This window comes from Pipistrellus kuhlii, unplaced genomic scaffold (assembly GCF_014108245.1).
Source record: "Pipistrellus kuhlii isolate mPipKuh1 unplaced genomic scaffold, mPipKuh1.p scaffold_m20_p_11, whole genome shotgun sequence".
Taxonomy (NCBI): domain Eukaryota; kingdom Metazoa; phylum Chordata; class Mammalia; order Chiroptera; family Vespertilionidae; genus Pipistrellus; species Pipistrellus kuhlii.
Genome location: NW_023425416.1, coordinates 5,481,331 through 5,505,173, shown reverse-complemented (window position 1 = coordinate 5,505,173; position 23,843 = coordinate 5,481,331). Strand labels below are relative to the sequence as shown.

Here is a 23,843-nt window from a genome sequence, read left to right as displayed (position 1 = left end):
CAAAAGCAAAGCAAACCTATACCACTGGCTGATGAAGCACTGAAGGGTTCTTAGCTAATTTGCAGAGCAAGTTGGGTGGGGGTCTGAGGTGTTATACCTTCCCGTCTATAGGCTTCAGAATGCCGCTGCTGACTATGTTGGTACGGATTAATTCCCAAGGACCCCCCCCCCCCCCCCTTTTTTTTTTTTTACTTTGTGGTGGCCTTCCCAGAATTCAGGAGAAGCACCTGCCAACTTTATCTTGTCAAGCTTTGAGGCTGCTGGCTTCTTTGCGTAGGGTAGTGGTCGGCAAACTGCAGCTCATGAGCCACATGCGGCTCTTTGGCCCTTTGAGTGTGGCTCTTCCACAAAATACCACGGCCTGGGCGAGTCTATTTTGAAGAAGTGGCATTAGAAGAAGTTTAATTTTATAAAATTTGGCTCTCAAAAGAAATGTCAATCCAATCTTTGTACTGTTGATATTTGGCTCTGTTGACAATGAGTTTGCCAACCACTGACTTAGGGAGTAAAATTGACCTTTCCCCCTTCCTCTCCCTCTCTGCATTCTCTTTTAAGAGAGAATTGGTGTCAGTTTCTAACCATTTGTTCTGTGTCCTGGGCTTGGGAAGATAATGGCTTGTTAGTTACAGGCTGACTGCAAACTGCCCACACTGTTTGGCCTTGCTTTCACTTTCCTGCCTCAGTTTCCCTATGCCTCTTGACCTGGAATCCTGTATCACCTCCAAGTACCTAGCAGAATCAGTCTGCAATACATAGTGAGAAAACAAGTACTCCAGTCACAAGCCTCGCCTATTCTGAGGTAGGGAGGGATTAGTAGCCTTTCTGAGCTATTTTCCCTTCAGCTCTGATTCTCTGAGATCAAAGAGACTTACTCTCTGAGTGATCTACTTAAAAGGACCATGCTTCTTGGTTGGTGTTTAGAGTTCTAGGCTGTGAAGACCAAGCGGACCTGGAGGGGCATGACAAGGAAGTGGAAAGTGACAGAGGGTAGCAGTCCACACTGAGTGTCTACTGTTACCATCACTTTGCTTAAATCCGTTTTCTTTCAAAATGACCTGGTGGTCCAGCAATCTCCCACTAGAGAATTGAAACCATACTCCTACTCTTGACGATGAGCACAATGCATAAAGACCCCACTGGGTGAAACTAGTCAAAAAGTTTTCATAGAAAGCCCACTTACACACACACAACACACACACAAAGTACCTGTGCTGGAGAGGGCCCAGCTTTGTCATTTCCCTTCTTCAAAGCATCTATTGAGATGTATTCCAAAAGCACCAGGATCTTACTGTGCTGAACACCCCCTCCCCCACTGCTGACCGTGTGGCCAGATTGTGAGAAAAGCCACCTGGAGGAATTGAAAGCCCTCTTCCTTTAACGGGAATGCAGCCCATCAAAGGTGGCCTCAGACTGCCCGCCAGCAGGAAAAGTCTCTGAGAGCTCTGATTGAGTCACATCACCTTCTTTGTAGTGTGGCTATTTATGGCAAAGGACTTGTGTGACTAAGGGCTTCACAAATAGCTCCCATTGTCAGTTAAGCCAGGGACCATTTCCAGATGCCATCTTTAACAAAAAGAAGCTAGGGAAGTGAGCGGTGTCCATAATTACCACGTTGGTGACAAAATTAAGCAATATACAGCAAAAATACAGCAAAAGAGAGAAATCTTACGATGGCCCCCCCCCCTTTTTTTTTTTTTGAAAATCCTCACCAGATGATATTTTTTCCATTGCTTTTCAAAGAGTGGAAGGGGCAAGGAGGAGAGTAAGAGGGAGAGGGAGAGGGAGAGAGAGATCAGGTTGGGAATGGAGCCTGCAACCCAGGTATATGTCCTTGACCTAGACTCATACTTGAGACCTTTCTAAGCTTGGGCTCTCTAACCACTGAGTATGCTGGCCAGGGCTAGAAAGGCTATTTATTAAACACAGTACCTTTTGAGAGCTCAGGAACTGAGGTCCTCTAGGGAAACCCTGTCCACGGAAGGTATAATCCATAAACTGTGTGGGAGCCTGGAACCTCATTAGAAACCACATGCTCAACCAGGACAGAGATTAACTCACTCCTGGGTTGAATTTTTCATTTAGTATAACTATTTAATAGTTAGGAGTATGTCTAACTCCACATACCTCTATCTCCAAAGATGTATGCTCTGAGACTATTTTTGTCTTAACTTGCACAGCACAGCCTTGTGGTTTCATATTTCAAAACACTGGTGAGTATGTATATGAGCTACACTGTTCGTGAACTTCATCATTAAAGTAGGCCTTCTTCCCCATTTTAATACAGAAAGTATTTCTTCATTTTGATTGGAAAATAAACCAGGACAATGAAAATAGAATACCCATTGCCATACAGATAATTCCTCCTTTTTCTTCTCAAAAAAACCCTATTTTACTGAGGATTCTTCTGATGGTTGGAGGTGTGCTAAACACTTTGCAATTATTCTTCCCAACTCTATGAGGTGTGGTCTTTTCAAGATGAGGAAACCAAGGCTTAAAAAGAGGTTAAGGAATTTGCCCAAGATCACAGGTAGGAGGCGATGAAGCTCTTTGGTGGGGTTTGCTTTATGTCCAGTGTCCAGGCGCCACCATGCTGCTCAAACTCCCATGAGCACATGTATTAGCTGGGGATCTTGTAAAGTTCACAGACTCCAAGGTGGAACCTAAGATTCTGCACTTCTAAAGGCGTTGGTGGTATAGTGGTGAGCATAGGTGCCTTCTAAGATTCTGCACTTCTAAAGGCGTTGGTGGTATAGTGGTGAGCATAGCTGCCTTCTAAGATTCTGCACTTCTAGTAGGTTCTTCAGTGATGAGGCAGCTGGCCCAAGGAACACACTTGAATAGAAAGGCCCTATACTATTGCAAAGATATAATTCCTTCTTTCAACACAACCGTATATTTCATGGAGCTGGAGCCAGGCACTCTCACTTGGTTACCTGACGTCGATACATCTGAGACAACATGGAGACAAGAAAGATATCAATCCAGAAGCAGTAGTGGTTATGGAATGCATACATTTCCATGTATTTTTACAGTAAAAATGCATTAAAAATCTTTCACAAAAGAAACTTAAAAAATACAAGTAGTGTGTTGAGTCTTCCCTCCCCCACATTCTTCTAGGCATCAGTTGTGTAATATGGGTGGGAAGGAAATTTCTAAATGGTTTGATTTCATCGTACAAAATACACATCCATCATCTCTCATCAAGACATTTACATGAAGTGGGGGGTTAAGGAAAGTAGGCTCACAAGAATCAGTCTCCAAGATAAGGTTACAGTAGTTCAGAGAAAACTCTATCTTTAGTGCATAGTCCCTGTACAGTACAGTATTTCCAAAGTGAATCTGTGTGGAATTCTGAGGAAATAGCCACACCAAAGTCTTCAGATTGAGACAAGCCCAGGTGGGTAGCACACAGATTTTAGAATGTCAAATGTCATCTATGACAATAAAAAAAGATCAAAATATCAACTTTAATGTACTCCACAAATCTACCTTGATTTCATTTATTTAAAACTCTGGACCACAACTGAGAGCATCTATCATTTAACCACAGATATTGCTAGAAATAGAAAATTCCTAGCCGTGGAACCTTAGGAATAAAATCTACAATTTGGCTCTTAGGAAGTGGATGAAAAAGAACATCATTATTCAGTTCTATTCTCCCTCAGCCATACTACGATAGCTCGATGTATGTTTTGTATGGAAATCGTTGATAAAAATAGCAGCTGCAGACTTTTCTGAGGAAGTTGTTTTGTGAATGCCCATTCAACTATAGCTACTCACGCTAGTGCTATGTATAAACCCTTAAGTCAAATAAAGCTCTGAACAATGTAATATTATATATGCATAGTGTTTTATAAAAAGATTGGCCCACACACTGCTTTTCATCAGTACAGAAACAGCATTAAGTCCATAGCACACTGCAAGTGAGGAACAGAATGCAAACAAGTGCCTAATAGTTCTCAAGCAGGCTCACCATGGAGGAAATGATAATACACAAACCAACTAAAGCTTTAAAGAATTATATAGTCTCCCATTTTAAAACAGCTTTACATACCTGATTTAGTTTACATTAAAATATATCCCAATGAATCAATTTGTTCCATATTCAGAAATATAAACACATATCACATTCCTCACTGCTAAAGTTTTTGTCATAAATTCTCTTTTATACAAGAAAAAAGGCAACAGTTGTTTTTAAACAGACTCTATTAATTACAATTTTTAACTCTGTACACACAATGATTGGTTGGTTTTCTCTCTTTTTTTTGGTCCTTTTTTTTTTTTTTTTAAACAGTACCATGAGAACAACAGTGATTGACTTGCAAAGTTTGTGTCTGTATGGAAAATGCAAAACAGTACTACGGAAATATACAATGTGTTGTAAGCAGCAGTTTGCTATAGTGGTCCAACAGGTACAAGCAAACATTTGGCTCAGCTAGGCAGTAATCCATTTCCTATTTCAACCACTTCCCTGGGCTATAGCCAACCCAATGACACCTCATGTGGGAGCGGGTTGCAAAAGAATGTGTTGTTTTTTTTAAAGAAAAACCATGATGTTTTGTTTTGCTGTCCCCAAATTCCAAGGACAGGATCATGAGGGCAGAACGTTGCCAATGAGAGGGAGAGCCATTGGGATCCTGACCTTTCCCCTTCCATTATTCTAGAGACTGTTAATAGCTTCAAAAGGGAAACACATTTCTAATATTATAAGCACCTCTAAATCCTACATATCAGTAGAGAGCTAACTCCACCAAGCCTCACCCCCTCTTCCCCAATTTGGGAAAGAGCAACCTGGGCTTATGCTAAAAGGGGACCATACCTTCTCTATTGGGGATTGATTCCTTCACACGGGGTACACTGTCCCCACTCCATCTCCTCTGCAGCCTCAACCAGGCAAGACAATACAGAAGGTGTTTTTTGTCCATTTCTCCCAGTAGTTGAGTGAGGCCATGATGGCACTGCCTTAATGAGATCTTAGATGTCAATAATGCTAATGAACCTGACCGTCTGCACCTGGGCTGCATTTGGGTCATGGCAGCCAAGCTTTATGGCCAGGGAGAGTATAACTGTTTTCTGAACCAACTATGATGCAAAAACATAACGTTTCTGTGTGCTGTGTAGATTTGCTATAAATATCCTTCATTTGCAATAGTAGTCTCTTCATATAGTTTGCTTGATTTTAGGATCACCGGCAATCCCAGAGTTCTCAGCATTTACAAATATAACTTCTGCCTCGTGGCTTTTATTTTTTAAAGAAAAACTAACTATAGTATAGCACTACATCATTACATAAGTCTATATCAAATTAACCAGTAACTTCCCTTACCTAGAGAAAATGATCAAAAGCCCTATTTAACCAGGAGAGAGAAAAAGATTGCCCAAAGATGGGAACAGTTCTTGACAATTCTACAGTTTATGTAGAAAACAAAATGTATCCCCCTTTGGGGCGACATTTGGCAAATAATTTCCAAAAAGGTATGCATTTAAAAATACTTTCTTTAATATTATACATCAGGCACAACACTTTTTCACATATATATATTTTTTCTTATAAATTCAAATGCATCAAATGTTTGTTGCTATCCGTAGGGTCTTCAGGTGTCAGATGCTTCATCGGGTGAGGAAAGGATTTCAGGTGTGAGAGCTTCCTTTTGAAGCCGGGACCTGGGGGCGGCCGGCCGAGCTGGGCTCAGATGCTGAGGTCGGTGCTGCACTCTTTGTAAGGCCGCCTTCTCTGCTCTGGGGGGTGTCTGCTGCCCCGGCCGCCCTCGGCCTTCAGGCTCGCCTCCTCCCTCTCCCGGTGGCCGGCTCTGTCCTCGCGGTTCCTCTTCTCCAGGGACCGCTCCCGCCTGCGCTCCGGGGACCGGGCGCGCCTGCGGTCGGTGGACTTGGCCCTCCTCTCGGGCGAGCCGGGCCTCCTGCGCTCCGGGGACCTTCTCTGCTCCAGCAGCCGCTCCAGGGACCGCCGGCGGCGGCCGGGCGAGCCTTCCCTCCGGCGTCCGGGCGAGCGCTCGCGCCTCCGCCCCGGAGAGGCCTCGCGCCTGCGCTCGGGCTTCTCCCTCCGCTCCAGCGTGTTGTCGGCGCTCCGGGTGCCCTCCCGGCGCCGCTCCGGGGCCCGCCTGCCCGGGCCGTCGGCCGCCAGCCGCTCGGGGGGCGCCTCCCTTCGCCCCTCGGGCGCCCGGTCCTGGGCGCGGCCGGCCCCGCCGCCGGCGGTCCTGGGAGTCCCGTTCCACGTGTGGTGCTCGCTGGGCGCGCGGCCGGGCTCCCTGCTGCCCCTCGGGGCGCCCCCGGGCGCCCGCTGGTCCCCGCGCGGGGAGGATCGGTGGAGGTCCGGTGGGTGGCTGGGCTCCGAGGGCGCGGGCAGCCGGCGGCCCCTCGCTTCCGGGGCGCCGGGCCTCACTTCCGGGATGCCAGGCCTCACTTCCGGGAAGCCGTGTGCACCGGCGGGACCGCCGCCGATCCGCTCGCTGCCGGGGTCTGCGGGGAGGGAAGCAGAGCGACAGTCGGTGAGCGGCCCTGGGCGCCTTTCCCACCCCATGAGCGCCACAGTCACAGCCGCGCGCACACGCAGGCACCAGCCACAGCCAGCCAGGCCTGGTTAGGGAGCGGCAGCTACTTAGGTTACCAACTAGGCAACCAACTAGTTAGATTAACAACTAGCGCTGGTGGCTCTCCCAGGCCCTGCCCACTCACCAGAGGGGCACCCCCAACTGTGTCTGCAGCAGCCAGAGGCCCCCCAGGACCCTTGCTCTGCCCGCCCCCAGCCCTTCTCCCTTGCCCACCGCCCCCAGGAAAGGAAACATTTCTTTAAAACAGTACTTGTTTGAACTCGCTGAAAAAACACACACAAAAAAGCCTGGGTGTGAGGGAACTCCCTGGGGAAAGCTATCAGTCTGCGCTGGGATCTGGGTGGTGATGGAGGGGTGCGGAGGTAGAAAGGGGTGCCGGTGCCCCAGGCTTTCTGCGTTGGCTGTGGCACAGCGTGTGCGTCTACTGCAGCCAGATGCCCCGTGGGCACAGGGGATGGACCCAGGGGCAGCATGCCAGAGGTTGGCGACTGGCAAATGGGACATGAAGTGAGGGTCCGTTAGACATCCTCTGCCTTTGTACATGTCATTCAAGTAGTTCCTTCCCTTTTGTGTAAACTCAGGGAACTATTTTTTTTTTTAAATGTGGAGTCTCCTGACAGATAAAAGGGAGTGGAAGGGACGTTTTCTGGAACACAGGTGACATCAGATGGCGCCCAGATAAACCTGACGTTCAGAGGCACTTTTCTTTATGCTCAGCCATCATTACATCGCTGAGCCAGGAGCCACTGGACTGCTGCCTACAGCATCCGGGTATCTCTAGACTTCAAAGCAGGGCCACACACAAGGGCCTTTGTTTATTATGAAACTATGGGAAGTAACACCGCAGATGTGGTAGGTGGCCTCCCGAGGTTATGAGGGCTTTTTTCAAAGCAGGGTTGCTTTGTTTACAACTAACCCCAACAAGTCACCCACGTCAGACCATTGTAGGCCCAGGAATGGGGCGCTGCCGTGTGGAGGGCAGGCCGGGCACAGTCACGGAGATGAAGTGGAAGCTCTTTAAGGATCTTTCATGAAGTAACAGGGTCAAGTGTAAGCAATGAATGATCTCCCAACCTCCTGGGCAGGTGTTAACAAAAGCAGGCATAGAGCCTTGAGCCAGGGGTTGGCAAACTGTCTCTGTCAAGGGCCACTGAATCATTATGTTTGGCTTCGTGGACCACAGACTTTGTTACTCAGCTCTGGCCCTGTAGTGTCTAAGCAGCCTGAGACAGCATGTAAAATGTGTCATGCTGCTATGCTTTATGTACAAAAACAAGCTGAGGACAGGCTTGGCCCACGGGCTGCCCTTTCCCAAGAGATAAGCTGGAAATATCTTCTATCTAGCAAAGCCCTGTCTAGACAGGTGAGAGTTCTGTGGTATGAGGTTTGTTCCTTCTAAAACAAGCATGTTCAAACTCACGGCCAATGGGCCGCATGCTTCCTTTATTTAAATGAATGAGGAATGGTGCCTGCCGGCCTCGAGTCTGACCTGCTGGGTAGGCTATTATAATAGAGTAACACAAAGTCACTTTAAGATTTGGGGGAGCAAGACTAACCTGGGGGCTCCCTACTCCTACTTTTAAGATAAGGAAGAGCAAGACTTCAACAGGGTCAGCGGTGTACTTACAATTCAGAGAACGCAGGGTGCTCAGAATGAATTGCCAAACATATCAAAATAGAGCTAAGCAGAAGCAATGAGGAAATTAGGCCACAGCACAGAAACACCTAGTATTGATTGAGCTACAAACCGTAGTTTGATTATGGCCCATAAGGTAGAAGCAAGCCTCCCCGAGCTTGTCATTTCTCATACATGCAGCGATATTAGGAGGTATCATTGCTGTAGAAGGGAGGGCCCAGCACCAAGAACAGTCAGAGAGAGAGAGAGAAAGAGAAAGACAAAAAAGTTGAACATTTAGATTCCCTGTAACAAAGAGGAAAGAAAAAAATCTGCATTTGTTAACATAGGGCAAAGAGTTTATTTGTCCAGTCAGACAGTCTAAGGCAACACTCAAATAAGGCTGCAGAAATCAGAACAGTGACGTTTTAGACAGCCATAGATGGTGACTCAGGACCCAGACAATAGATGCATCCTTTTTTCTTTCTTTTTTTTCAAACAACTGGGACAATGACAGGCTGGCATAGGAGAGCATTTAACAATAAACAACAGAAGAACAAAGTGCCCTCCCGCCCCCCTGAAGACCACGGCTGTTAAATTAAGTACAAAAAACTCATTACAAAAATAGCCTCACAGAGAAGCAGGTTCCAATCAAGTCAGAAAAATATTGGAACTTAACATATTATAACCCATCTGTGACTCTAATCACTAGAATTAGAGATCCAGTCTGAATGACACATGGAGACATTACAGCAGCACAACCCTGGCATGTTCAACCCTTCTTGGAAAACTGAGCATTTAAATGATCTTTATTTTTAGCCCAAAGAACATTTATTAGTATTGGATTTTCATCCTCAGTGCAACAGACACAGGTTTCGAGAGGGTACAGAGGTTACTGACGGTGACTCTGAAATGAAAATCACATCCAACAGAAGCAGAGGGAAGACAGAAAAGGGAGACAGCGTTACACGGTTTCAGGGCATCCATACACCTGTCAGGGTTCCAGAGCCAGCACGGCTGTAACATCTCAGGGTTGTTAGGCTACCTTCCCTGGGTGTGGTTGGCCATGTCTGAGGGGGCCTCGTCTCACATGCCACCCCCACCTTGGGTCCCTCGTATTTTGCACCGCGATGTCCAACACCTGGGAAGGCTAACTCCTAACAAAGGAGTTAGCCCTGTCCTTGAGCTGTTTTTGAATTAAAGATCTCTTCGAGTCCAAAGTGCAACTGGGAATTGTGCAGAATGACTTTGCGAAAAGAGGGCGATAACAGATAAACTCCCTAATAAAGGGGACTGACGCGTAGGGACCATTCAATCACAGTTTCTATAGAAACTTTTGTAGACCTTTGGTTGGGAAGAAAAGCCCTACATCTAGGGCATAGCTTTTTTTTTTATTTAAATTTTAAATTTTAAACAAGAATCTCAAATAAATAGAACATAATTATTACAATATACACTATTTTGCCATGAGGACACTAAGCTATTTAAAGATCCTTGCTGTTCAGTCAAATCATGTCTCTAGATAGGACAAAAGAACTTTATGCATAATCTGGCTTTCCCCATAGGAAAGGTATAGTCACGTGTTTCCCTCATGATGAGCACTGGGAATCCATTCCATCCTTTATCATTTAAAAACATATGGCTAACGTAGCAACAGTTTTGTGTGTTTTGTACTAGTGGGCTCAAGTAGTCTCATTTGGGGCAGCAACCGGAGGGGGGACGCAGAAGTGTTGTATACAGAGCATAAAGGAGGTGAGCAAGCTCCCAAACCATCTCAGAATTTCACGTCTCATAAATAAGACATCAAGTAACCACAAAAGAAAAAAGAAAAAGAATTGTGCCTCAACGTATCACTCAGGAAACCTGCTTTCCTGCTTCTTAAAAGGAGTAGAGTCATTTTGTGCTAACAATCGGATCTGAGAAACAGTTTGGCACAGTTCAATCAATCATTCCTTCGCTCTTGGTCAGACTAGACAAAATGTGTTCTCTGATTATCAGAAAGGGGGCTAGAAAGATCTTGTCTTAGGCCATGCCCCAGTCCATGGAAGCAAGCAAAAGGATGAAATGTGTAGAGGTTTCAGAACAAGCGAGGCAAATAATCACATGGTGCGGAAGGCTGGTAAGACACTGGTGAAGAGGGGAAACAGAAAGACTTTCCTGCCGCAGTTCTGGAGACAGAGTCATGGAGTCATGCCAGGGAAGGAGGGGAGGTTTTCATAGTTTGACCCACCATATTCCGGTACGGAGCCGTCGCCCCGCTTCAGAGACAGACGCACTCTGCGGCCGCCGTTCTTAATCAGTTCTATAGCCCGAGAATGCTTCATGTTTTTGGTGGTTTCACCATTGATCTCTAAAATTTCGTCACCGATCTGTCCAAAGCAAGAGAGAGCAAAGTGAGAAGACCACACAAGGGTTTCACTGGCTATTGAGGTGCTTTATGGCTGAAATTCTTTCATTTATTGATTCCCCAAATATGTATTGTGTTTGCTGGAAAATCTTCTATTGCTCAGAAAACTTCAAAAAACTCCACAAAAATTACCGCCCTGATGGAGATGACATTTCAATGAGGAAAATGCCTTTAACAAGAAAATTAGAAAAGTACATCTATGTTAGGTAGTATCTGAGAACCAGTTTGGCACATTTCAAATAATCATTCCTTCATTCCTTGGTCAGACTATATATTGTACAATGTTTTCTCTGATTATCAGAAAGGGGGCTGTAAGTGCAAACAAAAAGCTAATAAAGCTATCCAGGGGAATGTTAGTTACTGAAGAAAGGAGGAGGTGCTAAGTAGCTTCCAGGATGCCCGCAATGATCCCCACCTTCTTGTATTCACATCCCATGTAACCTCCCCCTTTTGAATGGGGGTTGAAATTGTTGACCTGCTTCTAACAAACAGTATGTGGCAAATGCGATAAGAGGTCAGTTCAGAGATAAGGTTACAGAATGATTCTGGCTTCTGTCTTACTTGCCCTCTTCTGTTACTCACTTTCTCACTCTGAGGCATGCTGTGAACTGCCCTTCAGAGTCCATGCTAAGGACGTGTATCTTGGCGCTGTATCTTGCCAACGACTCTGTGAGGGAAGCAAATCCTTCCCCAGCTGAGCCTTCCATGTAGCCGAAAAACAGTCCATCTGATAACTGACTGCAGCGTTTACTACGTATCAGTGCTATTCCGGCCACTAGAGCAAAGGAGTAAACAAGGCAGACCAGATCCTGTGCATGAAGCTTGTACTCCCAGAAGGCAGAAGAGCAGCACTGGCTTTGGCCCTATCACTAGTTAGCTACATGAACTTGCTCAAGTCCTTTTAACGGTGAAAGGAGGTGATAATACCCCACGCCTACCAAGCTGAAGGTGTCAGATTGGACAAATGTGTTGTGATCTATACAGCATTATACAGAATGGCAGGACAATGGTATTTCATTCAATCAGAAACTTTTTAATGAGTAAAGACATGGAAAAGCATATCCAATGTGTTTGGAACTTAAAGAGGATATGTACACTATAAACTTGCATAGGCACACATTGTGCATACAAATGCATATGGGAAGGATATATAAAAAAAACTGATAAACAGTTTGATCCTGGAAATTGTATTTTTACTATGTACCATTTTTCACTGTTTAATTTTTTAAAACAAGCTACATCATTTACTTTCCAATGTGGGGGGACCTTGTTAAAAAATTCAACCTGAAGAAACTTAAAAATCAAGATTGTGTCTTAAATACAAGTATTAAGTTCCCTACCTTTAGTCCCTTTTTTCCTTTTTCTGCTCAGGCCCAATTTTATTCACTTTTTTCTTTTCCTGACTGACTTCTGATTTTTTTAAAATTCGCTGTCAATTATTTCCTATGTGTGTGTCTCATTCTATGTGATTTATCTATAATGTGAAGATTTTTCTTTGATCACCTAATCTGCCCAGGGGAGCAACGCATCCACATACAATAGCAGGTACTAACTAAACAGAGCAGAGTGGATCCTTGCATTTGTGTCTTTAAATTTTGTGGCTCTGACTACTACAGAGTGATCCCGAGTAGCCATCCCGTGGAGCCGTGGAGCCTTTGCTGGGCAGAGTCAGCGGGCTCCCGAGGCTGAGGTGAGATGGCGGGTGACCAGCCAGAGACGCCCCCATTCCGCCTGCAGAACCGCAGGCCGTCCTGCTCTCTAAGCATTCTGGGCCAGCCAGGACTCTCTGCGGTGATGTGTGCGCCTCATGAGACGATGTATAACAGTGATGGAGATGGGATTCAGAAATATCTCCTATAATAGTTGTGAAAGTAATTTCAATCCTCCACTCAACTTCGAAGAGTAGAGGGGTTCACCTAACTCCAGCAGCTCCAGCTCACTATGCTTCGGGAGGGGATTTACCCTGGGGTGGGAGTCAGGCATTCCAAGTATCCCGGAAGCTGTAGAAAACGTAGTCCTCATAAAGAAGGCTCTACCACATAATGTCAAAAAGTCACTGCTGATGACGGATTTACATCTACTCCAGATTCCTCTTCCGACTTACCCTCATCTTCCCACATCTTTCGGCAGGACCGTCCTCTGCCAAGCGCAGAACGTAGAGGTCCATGTTATACTCTCGGCCCCCTCGAAGACTGAAGCCGAAGCCCTTGGCTCCTCTTTCCAGGTCCACAGTGTAAACATCCTGCTCCTAGTTCAAGACAGGAAATGGAATCATTCCAGGAGAACCCACACCCGCCCCTTTCTCTCCATCTCTTCCTGAACATCCTCTATTATACCGATTTGACCAAAAGGCACCATCTCTACCCCCTCCTGCAGATCCTCAATTGTTTATTAATATCCATTAACCTGAGAAGTTGGGAGATCCATAATTTGAAAACATTCATGAGTGCGCGCGCCCCTAGACTACACACTAATATGCACATATTAACCCTTTGCACTCCGCTGTCCCCTCTCAGGGGACATTGGAATTCTAGCATATAACTCGGATGTCCCCTCTCAGGGGACACTGCAGTTTATTAGTGGTTACGGGGAATTGGGTTAATTCAACGCACCCGCCGCAAAGTAGCGTCGAGTAGCTGGTAGCCAATGTCCAGAATGGTTCGGAGTGCAAAGGGTTAAAATTTAACCAGTGAGGCTGCAATTCACCATTTACGGCAGGAAAACTCATTATGTGATACCCTACACATAGTTGGAAGTTCACCCTCCCCGCCCAGTGCCCCCAAAATGCCACAGTGCCCACTGTTAGGGTATCAAGAGGCTGAGGAGGCCAGTTTAACTTTGCAACAAGCAATGTTTCCCAAACTTGCTCCATTTGTGCACCCTCCATTACCCTGTATGGGGTCTGTGGGTCCCCCTGAAGCTCACGAGGCTGAGAAACGCCTTAGAAAAAGGTATTTTCTTGGCATAAATGCAGTTACAAATACCATGAGTGGATGTCAGCTGTTTTGCTCTTCTATTGGTTGCCAATTATAGCCTTTTATTTTGTTTGTTCCTCCCCGATTCCCCCCGTCCCCCGGAAAAGGATATCTGGGAATATTTTTCAAAGGTAGTAAAATAAAATGTCATTTCCTAGACAACCAAATGTGAGCGCATATTCAGTACTTCCCCTCACAAAAAGGTTATTTATTTTAATTGAGGTACCTTGTAAAAGATATCTCATAAAAACAGCTTCAGAAAGCCGGAAGGAAACGAGCAAAGCAAAGCAAACTGAGAACTGGCCTCACCTGTGTTGCCTGGGGTGCTTTGAACTCATACTGAGCTTCCTGCTTTGGTTTGGTGGCGTTCCTGCCAAAGTGAGAGAAATACATATAAAACCACCTGTGGGGAAACTGAGGACCCAGGAGGAGTGTCCTCATGCCAGGAGCTGCTTTTTGCTTTTAACAAAGCCGGTCTGACCTGGTCTCCTGGGCCCCCTGCTGAGCGGGGGTGTGTGTGGTGGTGATGGTTGCGATCTTCTCCGCGTTGGTCAGCAAAGTGGCGTTCGAAGACTCTGCGGGATGAGACAGAGTATCGTGAAATGAGGGCCCTGAAGAAGACACCCCCACACCAAGGGAGGGTGCCGAAGCCCTGTAGCTGAGTGACAAGGTGGACTTCTCTGTAATCATTCCAAGCAGCTCTGACTTCAATTTCTAAATAATTCAGAGTCTGGAGAATCATTTAAAGATATTCTAAGATGTGAGCCATGTACACCCTGTTATCCTTCTCCCAATAAGACATCCCACAAATAAAAAGTTTGTCCAAGAAAGTACTAACCTAAAATTGCAGCCAAGGCAGGTATCTCTCACTCTGCCCCCCCACTTAAAGTGACAGTCCCATCAAAGCACTGTATCACCAGAATTATTCTCCAGAATTGGGCAGACTCATTATATACCTCTTTCTTAACCTTTCCTGCAATGTATTAGCAATGTTTAGTGACTATGTTTAACTTCCTCATGTGAATATTAAAATTGGAAGTGTGCTAACATCTTATTAAACATACACACACACCCATCTACCTTTTTGCCCATTGCTTTTAATGAAGTGTAATGGAAAATGTGGAGTTCCTGACAGATCTTGTCTGGTATCACTTATGAGAAATTAATTTAAAAATTTGCATTTGTTAGAGTTGGAGCTTGTAAATACAAGCTGTATAAATCATGAAGCCAGCCTAACGTAATAACTCTGATTATATTCCTATGTAAATTGATTTTCTTCTTCACTAACCACATACCTAAGCAATTTCATTTATCTCTAAAGAATGGAGATGCAGATGCAGATGTTGAAGACATGAGCATGCCTATACACGCCCCCCCCCCCACAACACACACAGATTTAATCATTCATACAGTAATGCTTACACATTCTTTTATGAATTATTTCTCCATTATGATCAAGGCAGATAGCAAGCGACTATGAGCAAGCTGCACTTTAAATATTTATTTTTGGTCGACTATTTGGAACATGGCATAAATTTTCCATTTAGAAAATGCTAACTATGGTGGGTAGAGTCTAAGATTTGCCTGTAAATGCCTGTTTAGCTCACAGTGTGCCAGGAAGTCTAGAACCGGAGGCACTTCAGTGTTTGTCAAGCACATGTATCTACTCAGCATGTCTGACAAGGTTCCTATGAGAAAATATGTCAAGTCTCACTAACTGGGATATCGGGACTGCATTTCTTTTCGCTGCAGTCACCGGGGAGGAGACATCCCTCAAACCCCACCCACTGGCCTGTCTGCCATGCTGTGTGATTGCTGTTACACACAGTTGTTAAAAGCATGGGCTTGAGATTTAAACCCAGGTTCAAATCCTCCTTTCCCCACGCCTTAGCTGTGTGACTGCTTTTTTTCCTCATCTGCCAGAGGGGTGATACTAGTAATTCCCTTCCTGGGATAAAAGCAGATGGAATGTTTGGTCAGTACCTGCCCCACAGTAAGCACTCAGTACACATTTACTAAGTTGTGGCCCTTGCCATGCTTCTTCTCTTTGTTCACTGCTGTGGAACTTGTATAAACTAAATTCTTAGCAAAATGAGAAAGTTGGAATCTGATGTTCATAGTCGGTATTCCAGCCATAGAGCCCACAATTCTTACAGCTAAGACACAAGGTTAATAAGAAAAGTAATTTGCCCTGGCCGGTGGCTCAGCTGGTTGGAGAACCATCCCATGTACCAAAGGGTTGTGGGTTCAATTCCTAGTCAGGCACATACCTAATCGGCAAGTTCAATCCCTGGTCTGAGTGCATACAAAAGGCAAGTGATTGATGTTTCTCTCTCTCTCCCTTCCGCCCTCTCCCCCTACGCCCCCTTTCTCTGAAAAGTTAATAAAAAAGCATATACTTGGGTGAGGATAAAAGGAAAATGTAACTAGATCAAGTGAACTGACATGTGTATCTTGTTCATGGGTTAGGACAATGTTTCTCACAACCTAGTTCACCAAATATTCCTATAGATTCTGAGGGAAAAGGAACATGTGGTCAGTTAAGAGTGAGAAATAATAGGTGACAGAGAAATGTTTCTGCATTTTCTTTTCCCATGGACTCCTCAGAGCCTCCCCGTCCCCTCTCCCTTCCCCCAACAGCCTTTTAAAAAAAAATAATCCTTACCCGAGGACATGTTTAGAGAGAGGGAAGGAGAGAGAGAGAGAGAGAGAGACAGAGAGAGAGAGAGAGAGGGAGGGAGGGAGGGAGGGAGGGAGGGAGGGAGGGAGGGAGGGAGGGAGGGAGAGAGAGAGAGAGAGAGAGAGAGAGAGAGAGAGAGAGAGAGAGAGAGAGAGAGAGAGGAGAGTGAGAGAAACATTGACGTGAGAAAGAAGCATGGATTGGTTGGCCTTCCATACCTGCCCCGACCAGGGATGGAACCCACAACCCAGGTATGTGCCCTGACCGGGAATCAAACTGGCAACCTTTTGGTGTTCAGGATGACACCAAACCAACTGAGCCGGCTCCTTGAAGCCTTTTGTTATGTCAGCATGCCTTGCAACCCTCCGAGTTGGGGACGTGAGGCTTCTCAAGCTATTGGGAGGCAGCTTAGCATAATGGCAGCCAGGACAGATTCTAGAGTCACACTATCTGGTTTTGTATCCCAGCTCTGCAGGGTACCGGCTGGAGCTAAAGCAAAGTTAAACTCTTCATGCCTCAGCTTCCTCCACCCCATGTGGGGCTGCGGATATGTCTTGGGGAACTGGTGCAAAGATTATCGGAAAGAAAACTGTGATTGTGCCTGGAACATGAAAACTGCGTATTTTTTTGTGGCAGCATGTGTTTACTACTATTGAAAGCATATTTTTATGACTGCAGGCACCTGGTACAGCCACGGTGGTAAGTGTAAGACCTTTCACGAAGCCCGCTGCTGTGTGAGCACAGAGCAGTAGGGCTGCAGCCTCCTGTCCTGACTCACCAGGAGTTTGCAAGCACGTGTATTCGTCCTTTTAAAAACCTGATTGTACTCATTGTAATTAACTTTGTGGAGACTCTCTGGGAAATCAGAAGATTGTTAGGGCGCTGGGGAAATCATAATCAGGAAACCAATATGGCTGTTTCCTTGTAATTAAACTGAAGACAGCTACGAGTTGTGGGGCCTCACAGGTGCATGTGGGGCCTCAGTGACCAGTCTCCCAGGCAGATCAGATCCCTTCTCACAGTTTTCCTATTTCTGTGCTTTTGTGTTTGCTGAGATACAACAGATGATTACCCAATACGCATATAAACAGAACTGTTTTATTAATTTTCCTCTTAACCTTCATTTGCTATTTTCACCTACTTATATGCAAATCTGAGGTTGAAGCTAAACTTTAAGCAATTTAAAAATTAACATTTAATATGCAAATAGCTATTTGAACTTCCTAAACTGTCTTGTTTTTATTAACCTATAAACAACCACCATTTCCTAATCGTTTACAATGTGTCAAAAATTGCTAAGTGCATTAAATTCATCTAATTCTTACAGTGCAGTGAAACAGGTGCCATTAGCACCCCCATTTTACAGATGGAGACATGGGGGCTTAGAAAAGACAGGCAATATGTCCAAAGTCATCCAGGGAGCAAGTGGAGGCACTGGCAGCTTTAAGTCTTCAGTCAGGATTAGACCAAGACGTGAAGTGCTAAGATTCTCTCTCGCTTTTTAAAATACAGAGATGAAGCCCACTGTCATAAATTTATAGTTCTGGTCCAAAGCAAAATTTGCCCGGTAATAGAAAAACCCTTAAACTCAGGGCTCTGATATAAGAGCAGCTTCCAGCAGCAGTACTACGAAGGGGTGGCAATGTATTTGGCTTTTAACACTCAACAGCAGACAGCCAGACTGGCTGTTTTTATGATAAGATCCAGAAAGTACCCTACAGCGTTCACTAAACAGTGTTTACACCTCCTGCAGCTCGCTCGGAGCAGTGAACATGGCAGTCGTGCACCAAGAAAAGCACAGGGGAGTCCCGGAGGTGCTGTCAGGGCGCTGCGCTCAGCCAGGCCCTGGCCCCTGACAGGTGCCTCTCTCTGGGACTTCAACAGGCTCCGCCACCAGATTACAATTCTAACCTGCTTCCCCGGGACTGCCTCAGCGCCCTGCCAGAACCCGCATCACAAAGCCACACAGACCAACAAAGGATAACACCTTCCTTTCTTAAGCACGTATTGCACAAACGCACATGTAATAAATAGCTGAAGAAAGCTTTGAAAACGTGAGTCCTGGCAATAATTGAAAAGCTTTGGGAGACTTTAAACTGTGTATGATTGGAAGCTGTTCCTTTTGACTGAGCCTGTTAGCATCATATCCATAGAGCCTGCTATTAAGATAAATTTACACTGTTCTGTGCTTTTCCCAAGGAGACAGCAATACCTGTGTCCAAGCCCTATCTCCTGTAAAACAAAGGTGAACTGAGACAAGGTGATCATCTCTGTGGAGAGGGCTGGCAGAGAGAGAGGAGGGGGAGGAGAGAAGAAACAGAGTGAGGAAAACTAGTGAAGTTGGAGAAAAAAATAAAGGCAAATGATAAGAAAATAGAATTGGGCAACATAAGAACGACAAAAGTGGATTCAGAGTGGGTTCCAAGTCCTGTCCAACAAGAATGCATCCTCCTCAAGTGCCTCCTAGGGTTTCTGAGAACAGTTCTCTGGATAAGATGGATTGCTTGGAGCTTAAGAAACCATGCTGATTAAGAACTTCAGCCTCCTCACAGGGATCATGAAACAAACTGTGGGTGCCCTGAAGAATTAAGCATTTGAGTGAAAGATCTAAAGGAGACCAGCGGTCCGGTCCCTGACAGAGAGCACGTCCCTTTCCCACCCCTTTGCCATGGCCAGCACACGCTCACAGAGAAAGAACCTCCATGAATTTCACGCTCTGCCTTCCAGATGTTTGCAAGACCCTCCTGGATTGCTCCAACATCTCCCCAGAAATCGAACTCCCCTGCCTCAACTGTCATTGCCAAGAAGGTGATTTTTCTGCCTCAGTGAAAGATGAGTGTCACAAACCCACCCACTGCTGGATTCCACTGCCTTCTCCTGGCCTCCAAAACTTACAGAGTAACTGATGGAGAGTTTTATCACCATGGCAACGAATCCCTAGAGTGTCTTCAATGAAATGGCAGCCTCCGCAGGGCATCAGCCCTTAACTATACTGTATCAACTTCCATGTTTACTTTCTTCTAACCAGGACAGCCTGTAGCTATGTCTATCTGAATTTTATACCTTTGAAGTATTCAAGTTTAGAAAAAAGTTTTTATTGACAATTGTTATTGATAATTCACCTTGCATTATATTTTTTGGTTCAGGTTTCCCCAAAGTACTTTTCATTGTACTTTTAAAAAATTAAGTTAACACCTAGTATGTGCACAGTACAATATATGGTTTTCTGCATAGTTCTCTTTCCTGATTCAAACTCTTTTGCTAAGCTCTTCCTTCAAGGAAGTGCTTTCTTCCCTTCCTTTTTTTTAGATCCTCATTTCTACATTACGACTAACGTAGATCCAGCAAGTCAATTCCTATGTCCAGTTCTTTTGAAATTTGTACATGTGTCTGAATTTATATACTCCATTGGGCTCTCTTAACCATTTCTTCATTTCTCTGGCTTCCTTCAGCATTTCCATTAGGAACCTCTCTGTTCTGTCATCTTGTGGTCGCCCTCCTACACTGAAACAGCTTCCCAGCATGGTGACTGGGGCCTGACTGCAGACCAGTGACTTCTCTCCTCACTGTGCCTGGGAGGCAGGCTGAAGGACACCATCATTCAGGGAGCTAATTTCCCTCCACATTTTGGATGAGGTATTTTTTGATGCCGAGAAAGTTCTTTATTCTTGTAACCAACAATTTTTAGTTTTACTGTTCAATTTTAGATTTACTTTTTCTGAAAGGCACAGTCTACTACTTGAATTTTAAACCATAAAGCTCATGTTCTAACAATTCATTTGGTGAATTAACTATTTAATCAATGACATACATTTTTATGACACTAGCTCCATAAAACCACATTTCCTCTTGAGAAGTAATCACTCAATTTTAGAATATACATGGTATCCCCCCAAAATGTATATACACCTTGAATAAGTATTAATTCCAATGGGTTAAATCTGAAAAGAAAGAAACATTAATTGAGCTATCAGCTGCCAAGAGTGCATACATTTTTGGTGATACCCTGCATATTTTATTTTATCACATGCAGAGCAAAAATGAAAAAAAAAAAAAAAAAAAGGATTGGAACATTTTAGGATAGGTATCAGTTTTCTTCCAAGAAACAAATCTGCTAAGAATGAGTTCAATATATAGGACTTAATTCTCTGATGAATCTATATTTAGTGACAGTAGGTATCAGCTTCATTATTATTAAATATGAATAACACAATGAGCATTGTTATTTTTGCTGGGTAACTTTTCATTGTGGGGGGCTGTGTGCACTGTACGATGTTCAGAAGCATCCCTGGGTCTACCCATTATATGCCATTAGCACTCACTCCAGAGAGTGCCACATGTCCAGGGGAGGGGGGCGCAGGGGGAGGGGATCACCACTGCCATAAAAGAACCAAAGATTTGAATTTAACCAACCAAACAAACAAGAATGGGCCTAGCTTAATGTACATATAACCTACAATTAAATAAAAAACAGATTTAATTATATCTTCATTCACATGTAAAAATTAGCAACAAATCAAGGATGCACAAACCCTAAGACTCTCCCAATGAAATAAAACATTAGATACATTCGCTTATTCAGAAAAGATACTGGCTCTGCACTGGCATTATGTAGACTTTGTGATATCACATATCACACATATGTGTGATTGTTTAAAAAGAAAACCTTAGTGATGTCCATACAGAACATCAGGAGACCTTTACCACCTGTATTCATACGATTCTGTTGTTTTAAAGACAAGGACACCGAAACCAAAATAAGTTGGGAAAACTTGAAGGTTTTCTGAAATGCTTTTATATCTGCAGCAAGGTAGATATTAAGGGCTAGAGGATTAAGTACAGAAGGGGAGGTAGAGGTTTAGTAACCATGGCTCACATTTGTTTGATGGCTCTGCTCAGTTAGGGATGGATAAGGCTGCCTCTAACTCAACACTGTTCAATTACATGGACACCAATGACACAGAGGTTGAGAGACAGAGACAGAAAAAGAGAGAGAGAGAGACAATAGTATACTTTACCATCCCCGGGAATGATGCGGAGGGTAACTGTGTTTCCCGCTTCCTTGATTAGGTTGACAATGTCTGAATGGGACTTGTTGGTGATGGAACATCCATTTACTGCCAAGATCCGGTCTCCTACTTTCAGCTTGCCACATCGGTCAGCAGGGCTCCCCTCAATAATCCGACCTATTTTGTGAGGCATAGCCACACATGCATTGCCTGCTTTGATAGTGAGTTTTAATTTTTTTTTTTAAAGTTACGTGGGAATATAGTACAGGGAGGAGAGAAAGGGTTGAAAAGGGAAAGAGAAGGTTAAGTGTTAATTAATTAAAGCATTAAGCAAATGTTATTCAAGGAGAGCTCTGCGCCGATGGTCAAAACATTGGCAACACTCAGGGCATCGATGGGAGAAGCCACTGCCCTGACCTGCAGTCCTTTCCTGGTTCAAAACTCGGGGCGAACCCCGCTCCCCACCTTAAATCAATTACAAAATTTGGAATATTTCACAACTTCAAAGATTCTCAAGAGCCCTCCTCCCCCCATAACTTGCCATTGACTGACTTTGGGATTTCACATGTGACCCCAGGGCTGGGAAGGGTGCTTCTACACATTCTGTGTTCATTCCAAGCCACTCTGCCAGCTGTTCTTAAGCTTCTGCCAATGTTTTGTTCTTTCTCCATTTACAAGAATAATCACTGGTGAGCGTGAGATCTGCAAGCACCCAAGATTCAACCTGAGAATGCCTCCTGGCCAAACACTTCAACCTCCTGCCTTCTCTCCAGAATGGTGAAAGCTTTAGAAAAGCAAGAGATGGGCCAAGACAGCCCCCAACCTTGACATCTATTTTTGCTTTCATGACCTTTGCTCACCCATCCTACCTGTGTTTTCAGGATAGGGCCCAAGTGGCTCACAAGCTCTGAACCCTCCTCCATCCTCACGAAAACCCCCTGAAGGGCCTGTGAAAACCTAGCACCTACTCAGGCTGAGGGCGGTGACCCACACAAAGCTGGGTCCAAACCATTCCTGAACCTCGTTTCTTCAATCATCTCCTCTCTCCTCACCAGTTCCTCCCAGTTTGCAACATGAAAAACCAGGAAGAGTGCATTTGAGGAGGAAGGTTTACTGTGCAATTTGAGGGATTCCATGTCTCAGCCAAGAGTATTGCAAACTTCTAGAGAGAGCTGGGAAGTTGGCTTCGAAGCCTGAGACAGAGTTTCCAGCTAGTCATATTTCAGTTTCAAAGTTTCTTATGCACATTCACCTCTTTCAGGAATTTGTCTTTCTGGGGACTCTGAAGACAGCTTTTGGAAAGGGTGACAAACGAGCATGGGAGACATGGAAAGGGAATAGGCTCTCCTGGCATCATGGGGATCTTGGGAATAAACTGTGTGGGGAAAGGAGCTGTAAGTCCTTTGAGTTTCAGAGTATTTGCCTGAGTTTGTCTTATTGGATGTAACATTATGGCAAAAGGATTTTTTAAAAGGAAGTTAAACAGGTGTTTTTTTTTTGTTTTTTTTTTTTTTTATCCAACAGGCAGATGTGATTGAAAGCTTCCACACTTAACTCAAGGTCTTGGTTAAGTTTTGCCCATCTCCAAGGACAACTTGCATGAGAAAGGTATCAAACAGCAGGTGTAAGGAAAGCTCGCATAGCTCAGAAGTGTCATGCAAAGTATTAGGGACAGTTAATACATTCATTGCAAGAACCAGAGGAAAACAAAGACCAATTGTGAGTGAAGACATTCAATATTCATTAAGTAACATAGCCTCCCACCGGACATATCTGCTACTTCTTTCTAGCAAGTGGAACAGAATTCTGAAATCCTGAGGGTGCATGGGGACGGTCACAATATGGATCTGAAGAAAATAACTTGGGAGTTCTTGCTCCCCTGCCTTTTTATTATTAAGTTAAGCAGAAAAGTTTCCAAAACTAACTTTTAAAATGGAAAAAACAACTTGCCTTGATGTCATGCCGCCCATCCATGACATGGAGTATTAAAGTAGCTCACAAAAGCACTATTAGTAACGGGTGCTTGTTACTGCAGCCACACATGCACAGACCCGCTGACTGTCTCCTCGTGGCCAAACCTCAGTGAAACCGGCCTTAGCAGGATGGAAAGGGCAGAGACTACATGACACGGGGGTCCCTCGGAAGCAGGAAGCTAAAGGGATGGGCCACCTCGCTGATCTTTGCCAGCAAGGTCCTCAGACTCCTTGTGGGCAAGGCATTTGGGGATAGCACTGAGGTGCATTTCAAAGCCTGCACAGCCCTTCCTGCCTCCCACCACATTCCACATTCATCGGCAAATGTGCGTGGGGAATAGCAAATTGCTTTATCCGTGAAGAAGGTGGATCATTCTTGGAGTACATGTTTATAATCTGTTCAATTGGAAACAGATTTATAGATAACTAGTTCCTGGAATCCGCTGGGTTCCTACTTGTCTCTGCTGAGAGCTAACCTTCTGAGGGTGAAAGTACTCTGCTGAACCCCTACACCTGGACTAGACGGGCAATCAACCCCTGTTGGAATTCAAGGGCAAGGAAGACAAACGGCTCTCAGGTTTTCATTAGATGGTTAATCAGGCAAAAGCAAAAATT

At 44.7% G+C, this 23,843-nt stretch overlaps 1 protein-coding gene across 18 annotated transcripts in view; it reads right to left on the bottom strand.

Annotated features, from left to right (window-relative positions):
• Positions 1–5,252: 5,252 nt before the first annotated feature.
• MAGI1 (membrane associated guanylate kinase, WW and PDZ domain containing 1) overlaps positions 5,253–23,843 on the bottom strand; it is a 513,936-nt gene continuing 495,345 nt past the window's right edge. For 5 of the 18 annotated variants that reach the window (XM_045578954.1, XM_036430595.2, XM_036430596.2 and 2 more), the window contains 6 exons: positions 21,265–21,468; positions 14,048–14,141; positions 13,876–13,936; positions 12,696–12,839; positions 10,415–10,553; positions 5,253–6,477 (listed from right to left, as the gene is read on the bottom strand). In XM_045578954.1, coding sequence (XP_045434910.1) covers positions 5,690–6,477; positions 10,415–10,553; positions 12,696–12,839; positions 13,876–13,936; positions 14,048–14,141; positions 21,265–21,468 — 1,430 coding nt within the window. In that variant the 3' untranslated portion in view covers positions 5,253–5,689. Of the gene's footprint in view, positions 6,478–8,317; positions 8,407–8,525; positions 10,554–12,695; positions 12,840–13,875; positions 13,937–14,047; positions 14,142–21,264; positions 21,469–23,843 lie in introns of those variants that run through there. The other 13 variants (XM_036430597.2, XM_036430602.2, XM_036430604.2 and 10 more) reach the window with 6 other exon arrangements.